The sequence below is a fragment of the Zootoca vivipara genome, chromosome 9 (assembly GCF_963506605.1).
Source record: "Zootoca vivipara chromosome 9, rZooViv1.1, whole genome shotgun sequence".
In the NCBI taxonomy this organism is placed as follows: domain Eukaryota; kingdom Metazoa; phylum Chordata; class Lepidosauria; order Squamata; family Lacertidae; genus Zootoca; species Zootoca vivipara.
This window is the reverse complement of record NC_083284.1, coordinates 73,645,486-73,665,389: the sequence shown is the minus strand read 5'-3', so window position 1 is coordinate 73,665,389 and position 19,904 is coordinate 73,645,486. Positions and strand designations below refer to the sequence as shown.

The 19,904-nt window shown below is 43.4% G+C and overlaps 1 protein-coding gene across 1 annotated transcript in view; it reads left to right on the top strand.

Annotated features, from left to right (window-relative positions):
* Window positions 1-295: 295 nt before the first annotated feature.
* The window catches only part of SH3TC1 (SH3 domain and tetratricopeptide repeats 1), a 32,473-nt gene continuing 12,864 nt past the window's right edge, over window positions 296-19,904 (top strand). Inside the window, exons 1-10 of the mRNA XM_060278265.1 lie at window positions 296-412; window positions 3,229-3,481; window positions 5,094-5,221; window positions 7,909-8,014; window positions 10,191-10,433; window positions 11,926-11,989; window positions 13,316-13,389; window positions 14,930-15,140; window positions 17,969-18,096; window positions 18,792-18,833. Coding sequence (XP_060134248.1) covers window positions 3,250-3,481; window positions 5,094-5,221; window positions 7,909-8,014; window positions 10,191-10,433; window positions 11,926-11,989; window positions 13,316-13,389; window positions 14,930-15,140; window positions 17,969-18,096; window positions 18,792-18,833 — 1,228 coding nt within the window. The 5' untranslated portion in view covers window positions 296-412; window positions 3,229-3,249. The remainder of the gene's footprint in view (window positions 413-3,228; window positions 3,482-5,093; window positions 5,222-7,908; window positions 8,015-10,190; window positions 10,434-11,925; window positions 11,990-13,315; window positions 13,390-14,929; window positions 15,141-17,968; window positions 18,097-18,791; window positions 18,834-19,904) is intronic.

Here is a 19,904-nt window from a genome sequence, read left to right as displayed (position 1 = left end):
ACTGGGGGAAGGGCTTCCAGCCTGAGCTGTTGGTCAGGAAGACTTGAGCCCCACCATTTATTCTGCTGTTGATTGGAGGCAAAAGCAAAGCTGAAGTGAGTGATGTGCTGGTTCTAAAAGCAGAAAGCAATAAAAAGAATATAATCTGCTAACATGGAGTTCAGGATTTCAACAGGCAAAGAGCAACAAGTCAATTTTAAAGAAGAGACTCTCAAGATTAGCAGTGTCTGTTAATGGTCAACTAACTTGCAGAGTTAGCTAAACTGTTCAGATCCGATGTGAGCCAACAGGAAAAGAGAAGTGGGGGGAGGTTCAAACAGGAAAGGATGTATCGGGGAATTGGTTGGAACAAAAGTGGTCAAATGTGCCTTATGTTGCTGAAGTGAAAATTAGGAACCAGCAAGACTGGGAGGTAGGTGTACTCTCAGACATTTTGTTTGTGTGTTTTGATTTAGTTCTGTGGCTCTCATAGGGCTGACCTTATCATTAGGCAGAGTGAGGTGTTTACTTCAGAACAAGGGCAACAAATGGTTAGCTATTCTAATTTTGTTGTTGTTGTATTTTGACTGTCGGGAAGGCACTTGTGAGATTTTTTTTCTGCCTCAAGTGCCAACATAACTTTCCCTACTATGGTCCTTTGACCTTAACGTGGGGTTGGGGTGAGGCACCATTTGGTGTTCTGCTTCAACTAGCAAAATGTCTTGGGCTGGCCCTCTCTGCAGCTATTTCAAATACTGGGCAACTAACGCAGCTTTTTGCAGGAAGACTGAATGCACGAGAAGAGAAGGGGATTAGTCTGTAAAATAAAATAGTTACAGTGCCTGGGGGAAAAATGGCAAACTGATGTAAAACAGCTTTTCAGGAATTTGCACAGGATAGATTATTTTCTCTTCCTAGAATATGAAGTCCAATGAACCCTGAAGTCCTAAGTCCTTTGTCATCCCCCCACACTTCCACATGTACACTTTACACTGCCTTTCCCCCTTTCCATGTAGGTCAAAATGACAGCTGGTGTAGTTTGGGGGTTAACAGAACGAAAGCTGAATGACAACTGTAAACAAGAGCTTCCCCAGCTGGTGTCTATCATGGGTGTGCAAAGTGGGGGTCATTTTATGAAGGAGAAGCAGCAGGAGGGGGCAATTTACTACTGAAAGTTTATTTCCCTTGCACTCCTTTCCCTGGCCACTTTCTCCCAGTTGTAGGTTAACAAGGGGGAAAAGTGGTACTGGGGGGGGGGGGTGCAAAGGGAAAGCAGCAGCCGGGAAAGGACGAAACAGCCCCTCCCAGCCACCTCCTGCTTCTCCCCTCCAAATGCACCCCAGCAAATGCTTGGCAATTGATGGCATACATTGAGTTGAGTTTCTGGTGCTTGCTGCTGAAAAGTAGTGCAGGATGGGGTGCCATAAATATGGCTGTATTGGCTGTATCTCTCCTTCTCGTTTGATTCCAGAGAGACAGCAGAAGTCTTTTCTTTTTCTTTTTCTGGGAGCAATGATTAATTGGATGTGGATTAACAAGCTGAGGTTTAATCATGTAAAGACAGAGAGGTGCAATAGGAAAACTAATCCAGGATTAGCTGTGCAGCCTGTTCTGGATGGGGGTCGCTTACTTTAAAATAGACGGGGCTTCTTGAAAGATCAGCGGCTTAAGGGTGCTTCTGGATCCTGCCTTGGTCCTGGGTGGTCAGGTGGCAACTACTGAATAACAAGGACTGTGTTCATACTCCCATCCAGTGTGATCCGAGCACTGCTTTGGGAAGATGTGTACCCACAATGTTAGCAACATTGTATCTTGTATCTTATGAAATACTGCATTTTGATGTGTTTTCCTCCAAACCAGCTTTGATCCAAATTAAGAAGAACCACCACCCATTATTATTATTTTTAATGAATTTTAACCATTTTAATTTTACCTTTATTAATTCCACCCATCATTACTCCATATTGAATAATACTAAATTATACCATCCATGTCCATAGTATCTCCGCTAAAATCACACATTGGACCAGTATTCCATTTTTGTTTCTCATTCTATATCTGCTTGTTCATATCCAGATCCATATGTTCACCTCCATGTCCTGTTGTGTTTACGATGGTATCCCAATCTCCACCTCTTAGACCTTCCATTTTTATTTTCCCCAGTCTTTTTCCAGAGATAGTGCCATAGTTTTAATAGCAACATTCTCTTATTTCACTCCAGATTGTATGCAAAGTACTTTCTTTCTGCTAAAACTAAAAAAAGGCCAGGAATGAAGACTGAAAGCTTTTTTCTGCTCTTCACTCCATCAACACTACATCCAGATAGTTATCCAAATCATTTGTGACTTTATCTTCTACTTCTCCTCTAAATCCTTGTATGGAGGTCATCTCCATTTCCTTTTCCCTTTCCACATGACCACCTGGTTCCTTCCATTTGATCATTTCTTGATCTAGTCCTGCCCACTGTCAGAGGTAGAGGAGTGCGGGGGGGAACCCCCCCTGGCAGCGCGATCCCGGTGGGGTTCCATTGTGGCTGCCCCCCCACGCTGGGCACCCCCAGAATGCACGCCATGCCCCCAGAACGTGCACCAGCCCCGCCCCCACCTGCTCTCCCATTTCAATTTTCTGCCTCATATTCCTCTGGCTCCTTTTTTCCATTAATATCTGGTTCATTTCTTAATTTTCATCCAACATTGATCAGATCATTTTTAATTGTTCAGCCATCAACTGCTGAACAATACCAACAGTCACTGATTGGTCCAAAGGTACCTTTACCATAGTGGATGGGTTTAATGTTCTTATTATTAGCCACTCAATCCACCTTAATGAAGCCTGTTTAAAAACTACAGTGGTACCTCGGGTTACAGACGCTTCAGGTTACAGACTCTGCTAACCCAGAAATAGTACCTTGGGTTAAGAACTTTGCTTCAGGATGCGAACAGAAATCGTGCGGCGGCAGCGGGAAGCCCCATTAGCTAAAGTGGTACCTCAGGTTAAGAACAGTTTCAGGTTAAGAATGGACCTCCGGAACAAATTAAGTTCTGAACCCAAGGTACCACTGTACAGTCTTGGATTTCTGCAGCTGTGACTATTATCTCAAAACAAATTCTTTTCCCCATACCTAACTATGATTAGGTATGAGAGACATTTTCTTGAGTTCTTTAGTGACAGTGGTCGCTCAGTCTCATGGCAATACTATATCAGGTCAGCTACACCAACAGAGTTTGTATGGTATGGTGCTTTTTATAGTGCTGGTCGTACCTGAAAAAGATGGAGTCCTCAGTAGCAACAGGAGGAGAACAATTTGCCACATCTGTTTCTGAGTATGATGCTGTCACAGAGGGACAGAATCCCTGCATCTCTCCCTCATACCTGCAACCCAAGCAGAAAACCAGCTGGGAAGAGAATGCCAAGCTACTGGGAGAGAGCACCTCTCCTTGCAAGCTTGTGCCTTTGTCCAATGTGAATGAGGGAATTGTATTGCAGCAGCAGCAGCAAAAAGGTAAGGCCTATTAACACCCTCCAGTTGTTTCGCCTCTCCTCAACCCTCAAACATTTAATAATAATAATAATAAGTATCTATATGTAGATGTGATGAGTGTATCTGTTTTGTATTCTTATTTGTTCTGTAAATCTGTGAGGATAAGTTTTGACGAAATATTGTAAGAATAAGGTTTTTCTTGCCCTTTTTTTCTTTTTTTTCTTTTTTTTTTTTTTTCTTTTTTCTTTTTTCTTCTTCTTTTTTTATCGATCTTCTTTATTGTATTGCTGATTTTTTTTCCCTCCCTTATTATTCTCCCCCACCTTATTATTCCTTTTTATACGTAAGTGTGTATTTGTTGCTTTGCTGATTTTAAACAATAAAAACTATTTAAAATAATAATAATAATAATAATAATAATAATAATAATAATAAAGCTGTCAAGTTTTCTCTTTTCTCGCGAGGAAGCCTATTCAGCATAAGCCTATTCAGCATAAGGGAATTTCCCTTAAAAAAAAAGGGAGAACTTGACAGCTATGATAATAATAATAGTTCAACCTGCTTCAATATTCATATGTTGCCAGTGAAACAGTGTCAATTATGGTAGCATTCAGGGCCGTCTAAAGCCCATCCAGCGCCCTGGCGCTAGGTCCCTCCAGCGCCCCCCTCCAGAGCCTCTCCAAGGGCCCGGGAATGCCAAGCGGACCGCGGCAGCAGCGGGAGGCCACCTCTGAGGACTCCGCACTGCGCCTCCTTCTCATTGCCCCAGCTCAGTCAAGCTTCGCCACCAGCGTGCGCACCGCGGGACCAGCAAGAGCTGCTTGGGCACTGTGCGCACTCTGGTGGCGAAGCTCGACTGAGCGGAACCCAGCGCTGGGGAAACGAGAAGGAGGCGCAGCGCGGAGTCCTCGGAGAAGGAGCACAGTCCTGGCCAGATCGCCGGAACCCTGTGCTCACTTGGCACCCTTCCAGCGCCCTCCAGCGCCCGGCGTCGTGGTTCTCCGCGCCACTAGCCTCTATGGCTAGGACGGGCCTGGTAGCATTGCAGTCTAAAAGGGAAAATCACAGGGATAACTATGTATTATTTATTTGGTTTTGTTCTTATAAAAAGGAGTGTCTCATGAAAAGTTCTGTTAAGTAAGGGGATAATTCGCATTCTTGAATGCATTCAGCTTGCATTCATCTGTCTGTGGTTCAGGAGATTGCTCTGCGAAAGAACATATACGTCATTACTTAAATTCCCAGTATTTCCGTTCATAATATTATTCAACACATTTTTAACAATGGAATATTTCTGCTATATACATATGATGAAAATATCTTTTTGACATTTCTGATGTTTTAGGTAAGTACACTTACTTGGGAGTAAGCTCCAAATTGGTACTTACTTTGAGTTAATATGCATAGAACTGTCCTACTGTTGGTATTCTGAGTTTTACCACATTTATTTATATTTGGTGTCGTATAGTATTTATTCCTTGTCTTTTTCATAATAAAAAAGTGAAATACTGCAAATATTCACATACCCTTCTGCAAAGTAGACAGTTCTAAACTAGATGAAGTAATCTGACTTCAGTATAAGGTAGGTTAATCATATGTTCATATTCACAGTCTACCAAACACATATTTTCAGATTTACCCCTGAAGATAACCATGGTGAAATGTAAGACTGGGCTTCCTGACTCTCAGCTGCAGGGTTATCTGAGAGGACAACTTCGTCTTCTGGAAAACGATGACAAAAAAGCCAGGGCAGTTTTCTGTGTAAGTCATTTACAAACAATTATTATCCACAATTGCCTTCAGTGCCACAAAATTAAGCTTCCGGGATCTATAATAAGCTATGGGAATTGTGTTTGCACAGCCTGCTATCCTTCATGTAGAGAATAAGGCTGGGCATCCCTTGTCTCTGCTACCTGAAAAGCACAAAATGGTCCCAACTTAAGGGGGGCAATAATTTTAGCTCTATAGCTGTAGCCAACCTTATTTCTTGATGCTTTATGATAAAACAAAGCTGTCAACTTGGCTTAGAATACTATAAAGCTGAAATAGCAGCATCTGCTGTTATAGTATTATTCTTTGAAAGCCCTAAATGGCCTGAGAGGAGGGATATTCACATGATCACCTGCTGCTTTCAGGCGGAATCTCTTTCAGCCCACTTTGCTTCCCAGGAGGTGTTTCCACACCCCACCCCACTTTCCTCACAATTATACCCAAGTAGGATTATTGTGATGTGCAATCTGATCAGATGAGCAGCAGGAAGAAGGTCTCTGGATGAAGATTAGCTCCCCCCGCCCAGTCCAGCTCCCTTTCCCCCCACTCTCAGCTGCTCCCCAGTCAGCTGAGCCACACAAGGGGAATTGCGGGGAAAGGAAACTTTAAATGTTCCCTCCACCTGCCATCATTCTGATTCATCCCCACCACCGCTGCTATTAAATTAAATTCCCAATATCATGGGAAACTGCAGGGGAGGGGATATTCAACCAGGCAAGAGGACTGGGAGAGAAAGGGTGTAAAGTACCTCTAATCCTGCCCACTGCCATTTCTGGCTCAGTCCACTGCTGAAAGATTACTCCAAAAGTCCAAGTCCAGCCTTCTTTTCCTCTGCTGGTGAAAACTTTCCTTCCTCTTCAATCCCCCCTGTGCTGCTCAGTTGAGGGCGGGCATCCAGCTCAGGTTGGTGAGAAGGGACCTGGACTGCAGACAAAATTTAGGATTTATCTAGTGGATTTATCTAGGATTTAGGATTTATCTAGTGGGCCCCCACTTGGCTTGGCTGGGTACGTTGTGGCCCATGTAAGATTATAGATTGGCACAGAAGCAGCCCAGGGAGTGCAGATTGCACACGTCTGAACAAGAAATAGAGAATGGCATGTTTCTTGGAGACACTGCATACTAACCGGACAATGTGCATATTACCCGGCAAATGTACCAAATGCAATTGACACATGCCCAAACCCCTTTGGAGATTATGCATCGTATCCTGAGAATGTATAAAACTCAGTAAATATATTCTCATTTCCCAAGGCCTGTTGGAAATTATGTATATCGACTGGGAATATGTAATTCTCTCTTCATGAAAGGTTTGTTTGTTTGTTTCGTACAATTTATATACCACTTGATTATAAAATACATACATACATACATACATATATACATCTCAAAGCAGTTTACAAAACAATACAATAATCAGTAAAAAAAACAGTTAAAGGAACTATTTAAAGTGTTCCAATAAAAATTAAAACAGCAATAGGCTAAAAATGGATGAAAAAACATATGTGAACATTCTGCATATCTGGTTAAAGGTAAAGGTAAAGGGACCCCTGACCATTAGGTCCAGTCGTGACCGACTCTGGGGTTGCGCGCTCATCTCGCATTATTGGCCGAGGGAGCCGGCGTATAGCTTCCAGGCCATGTGGCCAGCATGACAAAACCGCTTCTGGCAAACCAGAGCAGCACATGGAAACGCCGTTTACCTTCCCACTATAGCGGTTCCTATTTATCTACTTGCATTTTGACGTGCTTTCGAACTGCTAGATTGGCAGGAGCTGGGACCAAGCAATGGGAGCTCACCCCGTCACAGGGATTCGAACCGCCGACCTTCTGATCAGCAAGCCCTAGCCTAGGCTCAGTGGTTTAACCCACAACGCCACCTGGGTCCCGCATATCTGGTTAGGCTTGTCTAAACAAAAATGTTTTTAGTGAGCACTCAGAAAAGCACAATGCAGGTGCTCGCCTGATGCCAGTAGGCAGGGCGTCTCAAATTGTGAGTGCTGGCACGCTCAAAGATTGATTTCTTTCGAACACTGAACAATTATTATGCAGCACCTGTAGCAGTGCCAGCTCCGCAAATCGAAGTGGTCTGGTGGCAGATATGGCATAAGGTGATCTCAAAGATAAACTCGCAGGATTATGTGCACATTCTCTGAAACTTGGTAACTGTGCACAATAGCCAGTTGTGCACATTGACCACTCAACTTACATTCCTCTTAACACATGCAGGGCTTTCCCCCCCCCCACCTGGAACTCACCAGAACTGAGTTCTGGCACCTCTTTTTTTCAGGGAAAAAAGCCCTAATTGCCAAACACATGTATGGTTTTTTGCTTCACTCGGTGCACCTAGGTTGCTTTTTCTTACTCCAATCTCTAATGTAGCTTCCATAGGTCTATTTCTCTTGGGGCAAACTTGTGGTTTAATTATTCCCACCATGGTTTTTTCTCTTTTAGCTCAAATATGATTTAATTGGTTCCTTCCATAGGACTCACATATATGTATTGTCTTCATCTGTACTAGAACTGTTTTTAAATATATATATTTTAAAGATGTTTCAAAGGATTTTTATTGTTTCATCACTTGTTCGCTGCCCTAGGCTCCCTTGGGAGGACGGACAGGATATAAATTTAATCAAAAGCAACAACCAGCAACACATGGGTGTTTTTGCCTTTCTTAGGAGTTGTCTGCCAGGCTGCTGTCCATTCACAGTGAAGACCAACTAATAGTGGTGACATTTTGGACCTTTGAAGAAATCTGGAAGTTTGTAACTTATTATTCCCTTGGTAAAGCACTTCTGCCTATAGGAAAGTTAAGATTTTGTTGTGATATTATAAATATAAGTCCTCACGGTACATTTCTTCACAGTAAGAAATATAAACCAGCTTTTTTCAATGCTTGCTCTTTTTTCTGCTTTCTTTTTTGGAAACATGCTGTTGGATTTTTACAGGTAACAAAGGGCTTGAAAATGGAAGGGTTTTCAACATCTTTGCTCATTACTTAAAGTGAAAACACTTGTAAGGATGAAATATTTATCAGCATAGCTTCCACTAGATAAAACGGAGGACTCTCCATTTCTGTTTGGCTGAAGATGGGTGTCATAAACTAAAAGTACATCATTGAGCATTATGATGACGATGACAATGACAAAGATTTTATTTTATTTTATTATACTGCCCTTCATCTGTAGATCTCAGGGCGGTTCACAACATAAAATTACGAAATAAAAAGCACAAAGTACATAATAAAAGTAGGAACAAAAAACAAACTAACAGTTCCCCCATCCAACAACACATTTAATAGGGCACCGGTTGTTAATCAGCCAAAGACCTGACTAAAGAGGAATGTTATTGCCTGGAGCCTAAAGGTGTATAATGAAGTCACCAGGCGAACTTCCCTGGGGAGAGCCATTCCACAGACAGGGAGCCACTGCAGCCATTTTGGAACTGGGCAGAGCAGCATCAAAAGTCGCTTCTGAGCATGCTCTGCCCAGTTCCAAAATGGCCGCCACACCAGAATAAACCGGGAAAAAACAAAAAAATCCGTTTTTTCAGCTAGGAACAGCTGGAAAAACGGGGATTTCCTGGGGAAAACGGGAGACTTGGCAGCTATGCCGGGTAGGTTCATATGGAAAGAGGTGGTCCTTGAGGTATTGTGGTCCTGAGCCGTTTCAAGCCATTATAGGTATGAACCAGCACTTTGAATTGGGCCCAAAAACTAATTGTCAGCTAGTGCAGTCCACCTAGGATCGGTGTAATGTGCCCGAACCATCTTGCCCCAGTGAGCAACCTGGCTGCCAAATTCTGCACCAGCTGAAGTTTCGGAAGCATTTTCAGAGGCAGCCCCACGTATAATGTGTTGTGTTGTGGGGTTCGTGATTTCATCTCTCTTGACATAATATGCTGGAGACAGTTCTCTAGTAACACTTCTTTATTAAAGCAAACAAGACTGAGCTCTGAGGAGAGGAAAGCTACATTTATAGGGACGGGGGACTAGCTAGAAAGGGATACATTTTGGAGGGAACAATATCAGGCAATCACAGTGCTGCCTTTTGGAGGAAACCAAGAAGACAGAGGATCCAAATACTGCAGCTTAAATGAACCAATAGTAGCTGTACCTTCTGGAACCAAAAGACAGTTACTTTACCCTAATGCAAATACAGATAATAGTAATACAGATATAAAATCCTTTAACTCAATATACAACATAACAAGCTGCAGCAATCTAACCTAGAGGTTACCAGAGCATAGAGCAGGCACCCCCAAACTTGCGGCCCTCCAGATGTTTTGGACTACAATTCCCATCTTCCCCAACCACTAATCCTGTTAGCTAGGGATCATGGGAGTTGTGGGCCAAAACATCTGGAGGGCTGCAGTTTGGGGATGCCTGGCATAGAGCATATAGTTTTCATTCTCCATGCTTGCATTCAAGTCCTTTTTATTTTGTTTTAAAAAGTTCATTTCATCTCTGTTACGACAAATGAACTGAATTCAAAAATGCATCAAATAGGTTACATGCACAGCCCTCTTGCCCTAGTTTTCAAAATATGCCCCCTAAAGGGTTCATATCATTGAGGGTGGGCAGAAGCAGTTTATGAATGAAATGGGTTCAAATAACCTTTGCTGTCTTTGCTGCAAAGGTTATAGCAGACACAAACAGTATGCAGATTAGAAAAAAAAATGTTATCAATCTTACTTCCAGCGATAACATGTCCTGGCCAGGATATTTTATTTCTAGGTCACCTTTTAAGGCAAAGATCTCGCAGGACAGTTCACATAAAACTTACAAAATGATAAGATGCATTTAAATAAAAAAAACCCAGCAATTTAAAACAGTGATCTTGAAACTACTCACAGGTCAGCTAACACCTTGTTACCAGCCCTTGTTTCTGCTATTATTGGCTTTAGGAAAAAGGGACTTTAAAAAAAACAAACCACTTACACTGAAAAATTTCTTCGGCAGGTTTTTTAAATCATTGTATGGAGAATCTGTTGCTAGATGACTATTTCTGGCTCTCTTCATCAGAGGAATCAGTTGGAATTGATGTCAGTCTTGATGAGGAATGTCTTGGTATGATATACAGAGGCCTCTTAATTCAAGAAGGTAATTGTCCGGAAATACTAAATATTCATGGAATTAAATTACACGATGATCTCTGGGAACAAATGTTGAATTTTCCATATTACAAAATGCTATGGCGTATGGGCCCCTCTCACTAGAAAGAGATGCTTCTTTCTAGCCAGGGGTCCAACTCTTCGGGGCAAGGGAGTTAGTGGAGAAAGGGGAAAAACGTTTTCCTCCCTGGTTTTCCTGAAATCCCTGTTTGCCCAGGACTTGATAGTGGGGTGGGAGAGCTGAAAATAATGCCAAGGCATTCATGGGCGTACCCAGGATCAAAACTAGGGGGGGGGCAAGGGGAGGGGCCAAGGCACGGAAGGGGAGGGGCCACAAAGTGGGCGGGAACGGCGAACTCGCGCTCCGCCGGGCTGTGCCCCTCCCTAGAAGCAGGGCTGGTGGGCGGAGGCGGAGCCCAGCCCAGCGGAGCGCGAGTTCAGCGTTCCCGCCCGCCGCGCCGCGCTCTCTGGTTTCCCGCCGCGCTTGGCCTTGCCAGAGGGCGCGACGGGGAGCTGGAGGGAGGGCGCAGCGCGGCGAGCGGGAACTGCGAACTCGTGCTCCGCCGGGCTGTGCCCCTCCCTAGAAGCAGGGCTGGTGGGCGGAGGCGGAGCCCAGCCCAGCGGAGCGCGAGTTCGGCGTTCCTGCCCACCGCGCCGTGCTCCCTGGTTCCCAGCCGCGCTTGGCCTTGCCTGAGGGCGCGCCGGGGAGCTGGAGGGAGGGTGCGGCGCGGCGCAGCGGGAATGGCGAACTCGCACTCCGCCGGGCTGTGCTCCGCCTCTGCCCACCAGCCCTGCTTCTAGAGTAGGGCAGCTGCCCTAACTTGCCCCATGGTGGGTACGCCCTTGAAGGCATTTCACATCTGGCAACCAATGCAACCCCTTGGTTTCAGATAGTACATGAGTAGATGAATTTTAAAAGCCTGGGACACAAATTTTCATGGCCCTCTAGTGGTTCATTTACCAGAAGTAATGTATTTAGCATTAACTCTGGAAGCATATACCGTATATTCCGGCATATAAGACGACTGGGCGTATAAGACGACCCCCAACTTTTGAGAAGATTTTCCTGAGTTAAAAAGTAGTCTTATACGCAGGAATATACAGTACTTGATTCTGACCAAACTAAGCCTCCTAGAGCACAATACTGTATACATCAGGATTACTCCACCTCACCCCCCCAAAAAATCATGGAACCACTGAATAATAGAATTTTAGAGTTGGATGGTCCACCAAAGGTCATCTAGTCCAACCCCTGCAAATACGACCATAAAACCTTAACCACCACCCCTTATTTGAATTAACAGCATCAAACATAAAAGAAAAGACAATGCTCAGTGTACTTCGCGTTTCAGAGACAGAAACGCCCCTCCTACAGGGTCTGGGGGGGACTCATTTGGGGTTCATTTTATGTGGCTCATGTTAAAATGACTGCAAAAATACTTGATATGTTTTTAAATACAGCTTTTTCCCCCTAAGGTACCTTCTTACCTTCTTTGTATATCATAATGAAAACGTAAGTGAGAGAAGAGCAGCAGATTGTGGAGTCGGAATTCACCAGCTGAATTGGTCCGCTACTGAGAAAGCCCCTGAAGAAATGGGGGGGAACCTGGCTAAGGGCTTTCCAGAGCCCCTGATCCCTTTTCATCAGTAGGTCTCTGAACTTAACTTTCAGTTCCACCTGTGTGTGCAGGTGTATTTGCAAATATACACCAAATAACTGTTCTATCATCAGAGTACAGTGGTGCCTCGCTTAACGAATGCCCTGCTTAATGAAATTTCCGCTTAACGAAAGGATTTTTTGAGCGGAGGTTGCCTCGCTAGACGAATTCATTTTACGAAAAATTCATCTAGCGAATCGTGGTTTCCCATAGGAATGCATTGAAATTCAATCAATGCGTTCCTATGGGCAAAAAAAAAATCCAAAAAAAATTTCAATGCATTCCTATGGGATTCGCTAGACGAATTTTTCGTTATAAGAAAAGACCCGTGGAACGAATTAAATTTGTCTAGCAAGGCACCACTGTACATGCTCATTACTTCATAATTTCCGCCCAGTTCTACAGCAGGTGGAGAAGGATTAATATTTAAATATTTTGATGTCTAGTGAAAGTGATAGCATTTTCTATGTATGGCAAGAATTGTTATTTCCTCGAACGTATGCCATATCCAACCTGAACACAAAATATCGCCATTTGTCTAAGAAGGAGAAAAGAAAAAGATTGGCCAGCTTACCATACAAAACAAACGCTGACTATGTGAAAACAGTGTGCAAGAGCAGGGGTGTTCAGAAGACACAGACACCCTGGATTTGTTCAATGAATGTTTGAGGGCAGCAGCAGGAACACGTGACTGTTGGCCATGCATGCAGCACCAGCATGAAGAGGGCAGAATTCCACCTTACTTCTGAAAGCACAGCCTTCCATGTGTGGTCACTCACTGCAGGCAAGCATGGCTTGCAGGCATGTTCCAAATGGCATCTCAATAATTCACTGAATGCAACAGGGAATTGTTTTGCATAGTCCTGATGTTGCTTTGCTTTTTTAATTGATGTCTTCCGATGATGAAATGAGCGGTCTTGAAAGCTCTGCCATTTTCCATTTGGAATAAACATTGCTATACAGAGTAGTACATAGGGCTTTAGGTAATCAGCTTTATATGCTAAAAACTAAGTGTAACATTTCACAGTGAATATTTTAACATAGCTCTCTTGCAAATATAAATTTAGCAACAGCAGTTAGATAATATAGCAGCCACAATCCAACAGAGTTAAGTGTGCCTTGAACAGTGGTGTTTTGCATCACCAGGAAACTGTTAATATGCTTCATCATTTCTCTACATTTCTGCCTTTGGTGCAGTTTCCCTTTATTATAACCCAATGAACGTTGACATTGATCTGGTGCTTGAGGTGGTGTTAAGATTGCTATTACTGTTACGGCAGGCCAAACTAATTTCCTTGAACCTTTCCCATGCTAGATGGTTTCTGAAAGAAAACACAGAGCCTGCTGATTTTGCTGTAAAAAATGAATCTGCAGTCACAGATCAAATAGGTAAGTAGCTGCTATCAAGACTGAAGCTGTAATAGTTCTGACGAGTTGTGACGAGAATGGAAAGGAGAAAACTCCATTTTGTGCCATTGCTATGAGGTAGGCAAAAACCCTACACAACCATACCCAATCTGTCTGCTGGTAAGAAAATTCTCTCGGGTCCTGAGAATCAGCGACCAAGCCAGAGCCCTGTCCCTGATTGGTTCCCTGGTTTGGGAAGTCCCTTCCCCACAACCAGGCAAACCATGTGGGAAAAGACTGTGGTCCCTCCTAGCGCTGTGTGCTGCTGCAAATTGGGCTCACTGGTAAGTTGGGAATTTATACCGACAAAAATGGAATGGCAGACGAAATTATCTGCGTATGCTGAGATGGCAAGATTGACAGGGAAAGTTAGGGATCAGGAAGATCAAAAAATTAACAGAGAATGGGATAAATACAGACAATATTTAAAAGATCACTATAAACATGTAAAATCTTTGGCAGGCTTTGAATGGCTTCTGCAATGTGATGTAATTCTTGGACGTGCTGTCTTGGATAACTGCAAAATAGATGCTGTTTAATATGCAGTTGATACAGAAATGTAGAGAGCCCAGGTTAGGGAGGAGGAAAGTCTCAATACAGGAATAACTTTACCTTATTCCCAACTTTTTTACTTCTTTTATTTACACTACTGATGGAGAGTTACAACTGTGATTCATTGCATAAAATCAATAAAGATTAAATAAATAAATAAAAAGTTGGGAATTTGACCTTGTGGCAATGCCTATGCTTTGAAACCAGTTTGCCCAGGACAACCAGCTGTGTTGCATCACTGTTTATCATAGGAGGCCCCCTTTACATGGAGGACTTGTCCACTTGTCCCATTCTTCCCAGGCATGGGTCCAAGCGGTATTGCCTTTGCCCCACTGCTTTCCCCCAGGAAATCCTGTAAAATCAGACAATTCCTCTCTGCCAGCCGTCTCCAAACAACGCCTAACTTAGAACAGCTCAGGAACATTGTGTTGCTGAGAATGGGGAGGGGAATCAAATCACTTACCATAGATCACATAGGAAGATGAGCAGGTGAATGAATCCTGGGTGTGTTAGCTGACATTTCGGGGTCTTTTAATAGGGTTGCCTAAGTAAATACGGGAACAAAGTTGACCTCTGGGTTTGTTGGAGGGTCTGGTCTCTGTGTTTATATCTCTGATATATGGCCTGTTGTTGCTGGTGTAAGTAACTATTTTAGTCCACATTGGGGCAGGGGAATCCCTACTTATAATGATTGTGAGTCCCTTCTCACCTCCTGCAAATGCTACCGTTTGCTGTAACAGAGAATGGCTGTGCTGATACTAGATTGCACCTGTAGCATCAAATTAAGGCATGCATCAAGTCCCACCACCCAACTAAATCATTCTCTTGCCTCTCTTTGTTGCATCAAAATCTATTGACTCTTATTTCTCATGTGACATTGTTAATACTAAAAGTAATGATGTTGACAACATATTGCCTTGATACCTTATTTTAAATAAGTTACCGGATTTCCCAATTCTTTGTTATTCAGCCACAGGATTTTCTGTAGCAATTGTTAGCAATGAAAGTGCTGTGCCTGAGGAAATTGGCTTCCAGAAAGGAGACAGAATTGAAATCATTGGCTACTTTATGAAATGCATGAAGTGGTTTGTGGGAAGACATGCCCCTACTGGCCAAGTTGGTTTTGTGCAGAGTAGCCATGTCAAACCTGAAGACTTTGAGACGACTGCAGCAGAGTACCGGTAAGTGCTATGGATTACCATAAAGCCAGGCAGTTACATCTATCTGCCAACAAATTCCACTTTTAGGAATGTTTCTACTGCTGTGCAGCGGAGGTCATGAATGTACATCTTTGACTCCAAGTTTGTGCCCCAAGTTTGTGCATTGTATCTTTCTTAGGGTCTTGGGGTCCTGGAAGACAGGAAGTTCTGAGTGACTACATCAAGGACCTGTTCCAAGTAATGGTGGACTTTGAACTCAAAAGCTTTCTAGCTAACTATATTGTAATTTTGTTGTTGTTGTTTAGCCGTTTAGTCGTGTCTGACTCTTCGTGACCCCATGGACCAGAGCACGCCAGGCACTCCTGTCTTGCACTGCCTCCCGCAGTTTGGTCAAACTCATGTTGGTAGCTTCGAGAACACTGTCCAACCATCTCATCCTCTGTTGTCCCCTTCTCCTAGTGCCCTCAATCTTTCCCAACATCAGGGTCTTTTCCATGGAGTCTTCTCTTCTCATGAGGTGGCCAAAGTATTGGAGCCTCAGCTTCATGATCTGTCCTTCCAGTAAGCGCTCAGGGCTGATTTCCTTCAGAATGGATAGGTTTGATCTTCTTGCAGTCCATGGGACTCTCAAGAGTCTCCTCCAGCACCCTTCATGGATCAATGCCTTGTCATGGCGAAGGGGCTTGAATAACTCAGAGAAGCTATGAGCTATGCCATGCAGGGCCACCCAAGATGGACAGGTCATAGTGGAGAGTTTTGACTAAACGTGATCCACCTGGAGAAGGAACTGGCAAACCACTCCAGTATCCCTGCCAAGAAAACTCCATAGACAAAGACAACAGGCATATATTGTAATAGAGACAGGAATATTCTGTTCTCCAGTTATACTTACTGCTCTCGAAGGCTAGAAGTGACTTCAATGCATGGGCGTAGCCAGGATTTATGCTAGCGGGGAGCAGGCTTTATGTTAGGGGGGGGGGAAGAACCTCAGTTAGTTAAGTATTTTTATTGATTTACTTGATTTTGGGGGAGCAGCTGCCCCCCTGCCCCCCCCTTGGCTATGCCCACTAGGTATGTTTACTTGAGGAAAACTAGAGAGAATATTGGAATAATAGCTCTTTCCAAGTGGCAGTTGAGACTGGAAGCCTTCAAGCAAAGAACTGGCAGGTTAGGTCAAAGCAGTACAGTATGCGAGACGCATCCCTGGGTTTGGGTTTGGTGCTCTTGTTGCATGATTAGGATTTCCACAGCAGAAACGGCATCTTCAAGACCCAGCACAACTCTGCGCCCCATTCCCTTTCTTCCTTTCTGACAGCCTCTACATTCTGAAGGCCAAATGTATAAGTTTGTTCCCCTTGTTTCACTCCTCTTGTTCATAGCCAAGGACAGATTAAGGTAGTTGAGGGCTCTGGCACCATTCCCAAAATACCCTCCCCCAGGAACACATGAAATGTGACTCTTCGTGACCCCAGGCACTCCTGTCTTGCACTGCCTGCCGCAGTTTGGTCAAACTCATGTTCGTAGCTTCGAGAACACTGTCCAATCATCTCATCCTCTGTCGTCCCCTTCTCCTAGTGCCCTCAATCTTTCCCAACATCAGGGTCTTTTCCAGGGAGTCTTCTCTTCTCATGAGGTGGCCAAAGTATTGGAGCCTCAGCTTCAGGATCTGTCCTTCCAGTGAGCACTCAGGGCTGATTTCCTCGTGAGAAAAGGGAAAACTTGACAGCTATGCTTTCCTCACCCCCGCCTTCTGCACCAATTAGTACAACTCCAAGGCTTAAATTAAATCATAAATTGGCCTGATTATTGTGCATTTTAGGCATTTTGGGTAAGTGGGATTGATTCCTAAGCACAGTTATCTTAGGTATTTAGCCACTGGGGTGGCAGACAGTGAAAGAAATGATCTGCTTTCTATTTTAAATGTGTGTTGTTGTTTCTTAAAAAAACATTTTACTATTTTACGTATAGGTAAAATAATAAGGAAGTCTGTCTTTTTCTGAATTGCTCAGTAAAAAAATAAAATAAAACAGGCTCCCACTTTCCAATGTTCTGCCTTAACAGCACAACCACTAAGGTAATTAATAGGTTTTTAAAATGTTGCAGAATTGTTTTCTTATTTTATGAATAATAATTTCACTGTGTTAACATTATTATTTTACTTTATATAGCTCTTCAAACATAGTGGGCTGCCTATATTTAAGTTCCCACCAAAATTGCCTTCGCAAGCTAGCACCTCTGGCCTTAACTGTTCCCCTACAAAAAATTCCACATCCCAGTCACTGGCTTGATCTCAAGTGAATCCATAGGAAAGATGCATCCTGGTTGCTAGGAAGAAATGAAGGGATTCCAAGGACTAGAAAGCGAAATGGAATCAGTAAAGAAAAAGTGCACCAAAGGGGAGGGGGAAACAGCGGCACTTTGAGACCCCAGGGTTTCCTATAATCTGCTGTCAAAAAATCCACCCATTATTCACAGTTCTTACTTCACCCACTGGCAAAAAGGACTAAAAGGAAAGGGCAGTTGGACTAGATCATCTCACAGAAATTGCTTATTTTTCACATTTTGTTTCATAATTTTCCTTTTAGGAGGGTATAGAGACTTGGGGGTTTGGGGTTGTTTTTTTAAATGAAAACTCAGAATCTGTTGCTATTTTGCACCATTATATTGGTCATGTGTTCTTGGCTCCTCCAGGTCTCAAGGACATTATTTCCTCCTCCTTGTCAGGCTACTGCCTACTTTCTCCCTCTTTCTTTAGTCACGCTGCCACCCGAACAGCTTTCCTACCACTCCTTCTATGTCCTATGTTGTCTTCTGTGTCCTAACTCCTCTGTATCGTGTGCTTCCTTCAGACCACCATGCCTGGCTTTCTTTGAAGATGAGCATTCTTCTGCAAAAGAAAATGCCCTTTTGGAAGAAAATGTGGTGAACCTCTTGGCACAAACATCACATTATAACATTTGCAATTTATATCAATTAGGTAAGCAACTTTCAGATTCAATAACTTGAGTTCTTCTGGAGAAAGCTAAGGTCTATTACAGTTACCGGGGGAAAAATATTTTTCGCAAAACATCCATTATAAAGACAATAACCATCCATATGCCAATCAATATACAATAAGGATAAAATCCTGATTAAATATAAAAACTGCTGTTTCCTGGCTTTGACCTTTCAGCCTTCCTAGTGGCTTCTTTCTGCAAAAATATCACATCAAACAACAGGCAGAATCCAATGTTTTCGTTTTCATTAGAGCAGCTGATAAGACTTGAAATCATGAGCAAATTGTTCAAAATTCATATTCTGCCTTGCCCTACGGCAAGGCTGGGTGGCGCAGGACCGCCAGACAGCAGCCGCGCTGGAAAACGGGGGGTGGGGCGCGCCGGAGGGATCTTCGCACCGCGGCGCTAGGGCACTTATGCTTAAGACGGCCCTGCTTCAGCACACCACAGATGAATTACAATTTCTGCTGGCTTCATTCTGTGAAATTTCAGATTCTTCTTTACAAAATATATGCAATATGGCTATTGTGATCCAGGGTTGTGCTTAATACACCAGAAAATGACCAGGTGGATTTAATGAAAATGATTGTGTTCACATTGCACATTTTGTGTAGTTTCATTCTCTGCAATAACTACAGCGATGGGGTGGCTTAAAAGTTTTTCCTTCTATTATTAGATCGCCAAGAAGATTTTGAATTTGAGAAATCTACCGAGCGAGGTAAAAGGGCAAAGCAGAGGGATTAGCAGTGTGTGTGTCTCCCTGCACCTCCACCCTTTCCAGACAGCTGCATAACTGGATTGTGGAAAAGGCTCTGCAGGAAGCAGTTCGATCCTTTCCTGATGCCTTTTCCCTGATTAAAGTCCTGTTCCACTCTTTACTCTGTTTTCCCTAGTTTGGTCCAATGTTTTTCTTGTAGTTCTTGGTATTTCTTCTTGTGCGGTGAGATAAATGTATATCAAAAATGTAATGCAGTTTACTTTTTCCTCTGATAAGCAGATTTTGCCCTTCGTTGAGCAGGACCCAACCTGATCTTATTATTTCTGTTGCTATTTTCAGGTGGGATTCAGTTCCATAGTGGCAAATCCCAGGTTGTGCCATTGCAGTTGATTGCAATGTCTTACACAACAAGCCACTTTCCCAAAATATCAGACTTTTTGCAAAAAAGGAGGAGACGGAGAAATGCAATGGGAAGTTTGAGATAGCATTTGCTTGTATGCAACACCCTCTAGTCTTCCCCATAAACAAATCAGAATGAATGCTCATTAAAGAGCAAACATTGTCTAATGTCTCTGCAGACAAATCAGGATAAATATCCCATCTGTAAGTGCTCTGAGAATGTTATCAGATGTTGCTTGTGAACTCTTACCTATCTATCTATCTATCTATCTATCTATCTATCTATCTATCTATCTATCTATCTATCTATCATCTAGAAATACCTCAGGCCCACATGTACCCTTGTTCTGCTTTGCCTATGGAAGAAGTCCCTCTCTCATACATGGTTCATAAACTGACTTCTAATCTGGTAATTAGACTTGGGATGCGGGTGGCACTGTGGTCTAAAGCACTGAGCCTAGGGCTTGCGAATCAGAAGGTCGGCGGTTCAAATCCCCGCGACGGGATGAGCTCCTGTTGCTTGCTCCCTGCTCCTGCCAACCTACGGTAGCAGTTTGAAAGCACGAAGTGCAAGTACGTAGATAAATAGGTACCGCTCCGGCGGGAAGGTAAACAGTGTTTCCGTGCACTGCTCTCGTTCGCTGGCCACATGACCCGGAAGCTATACGCCGG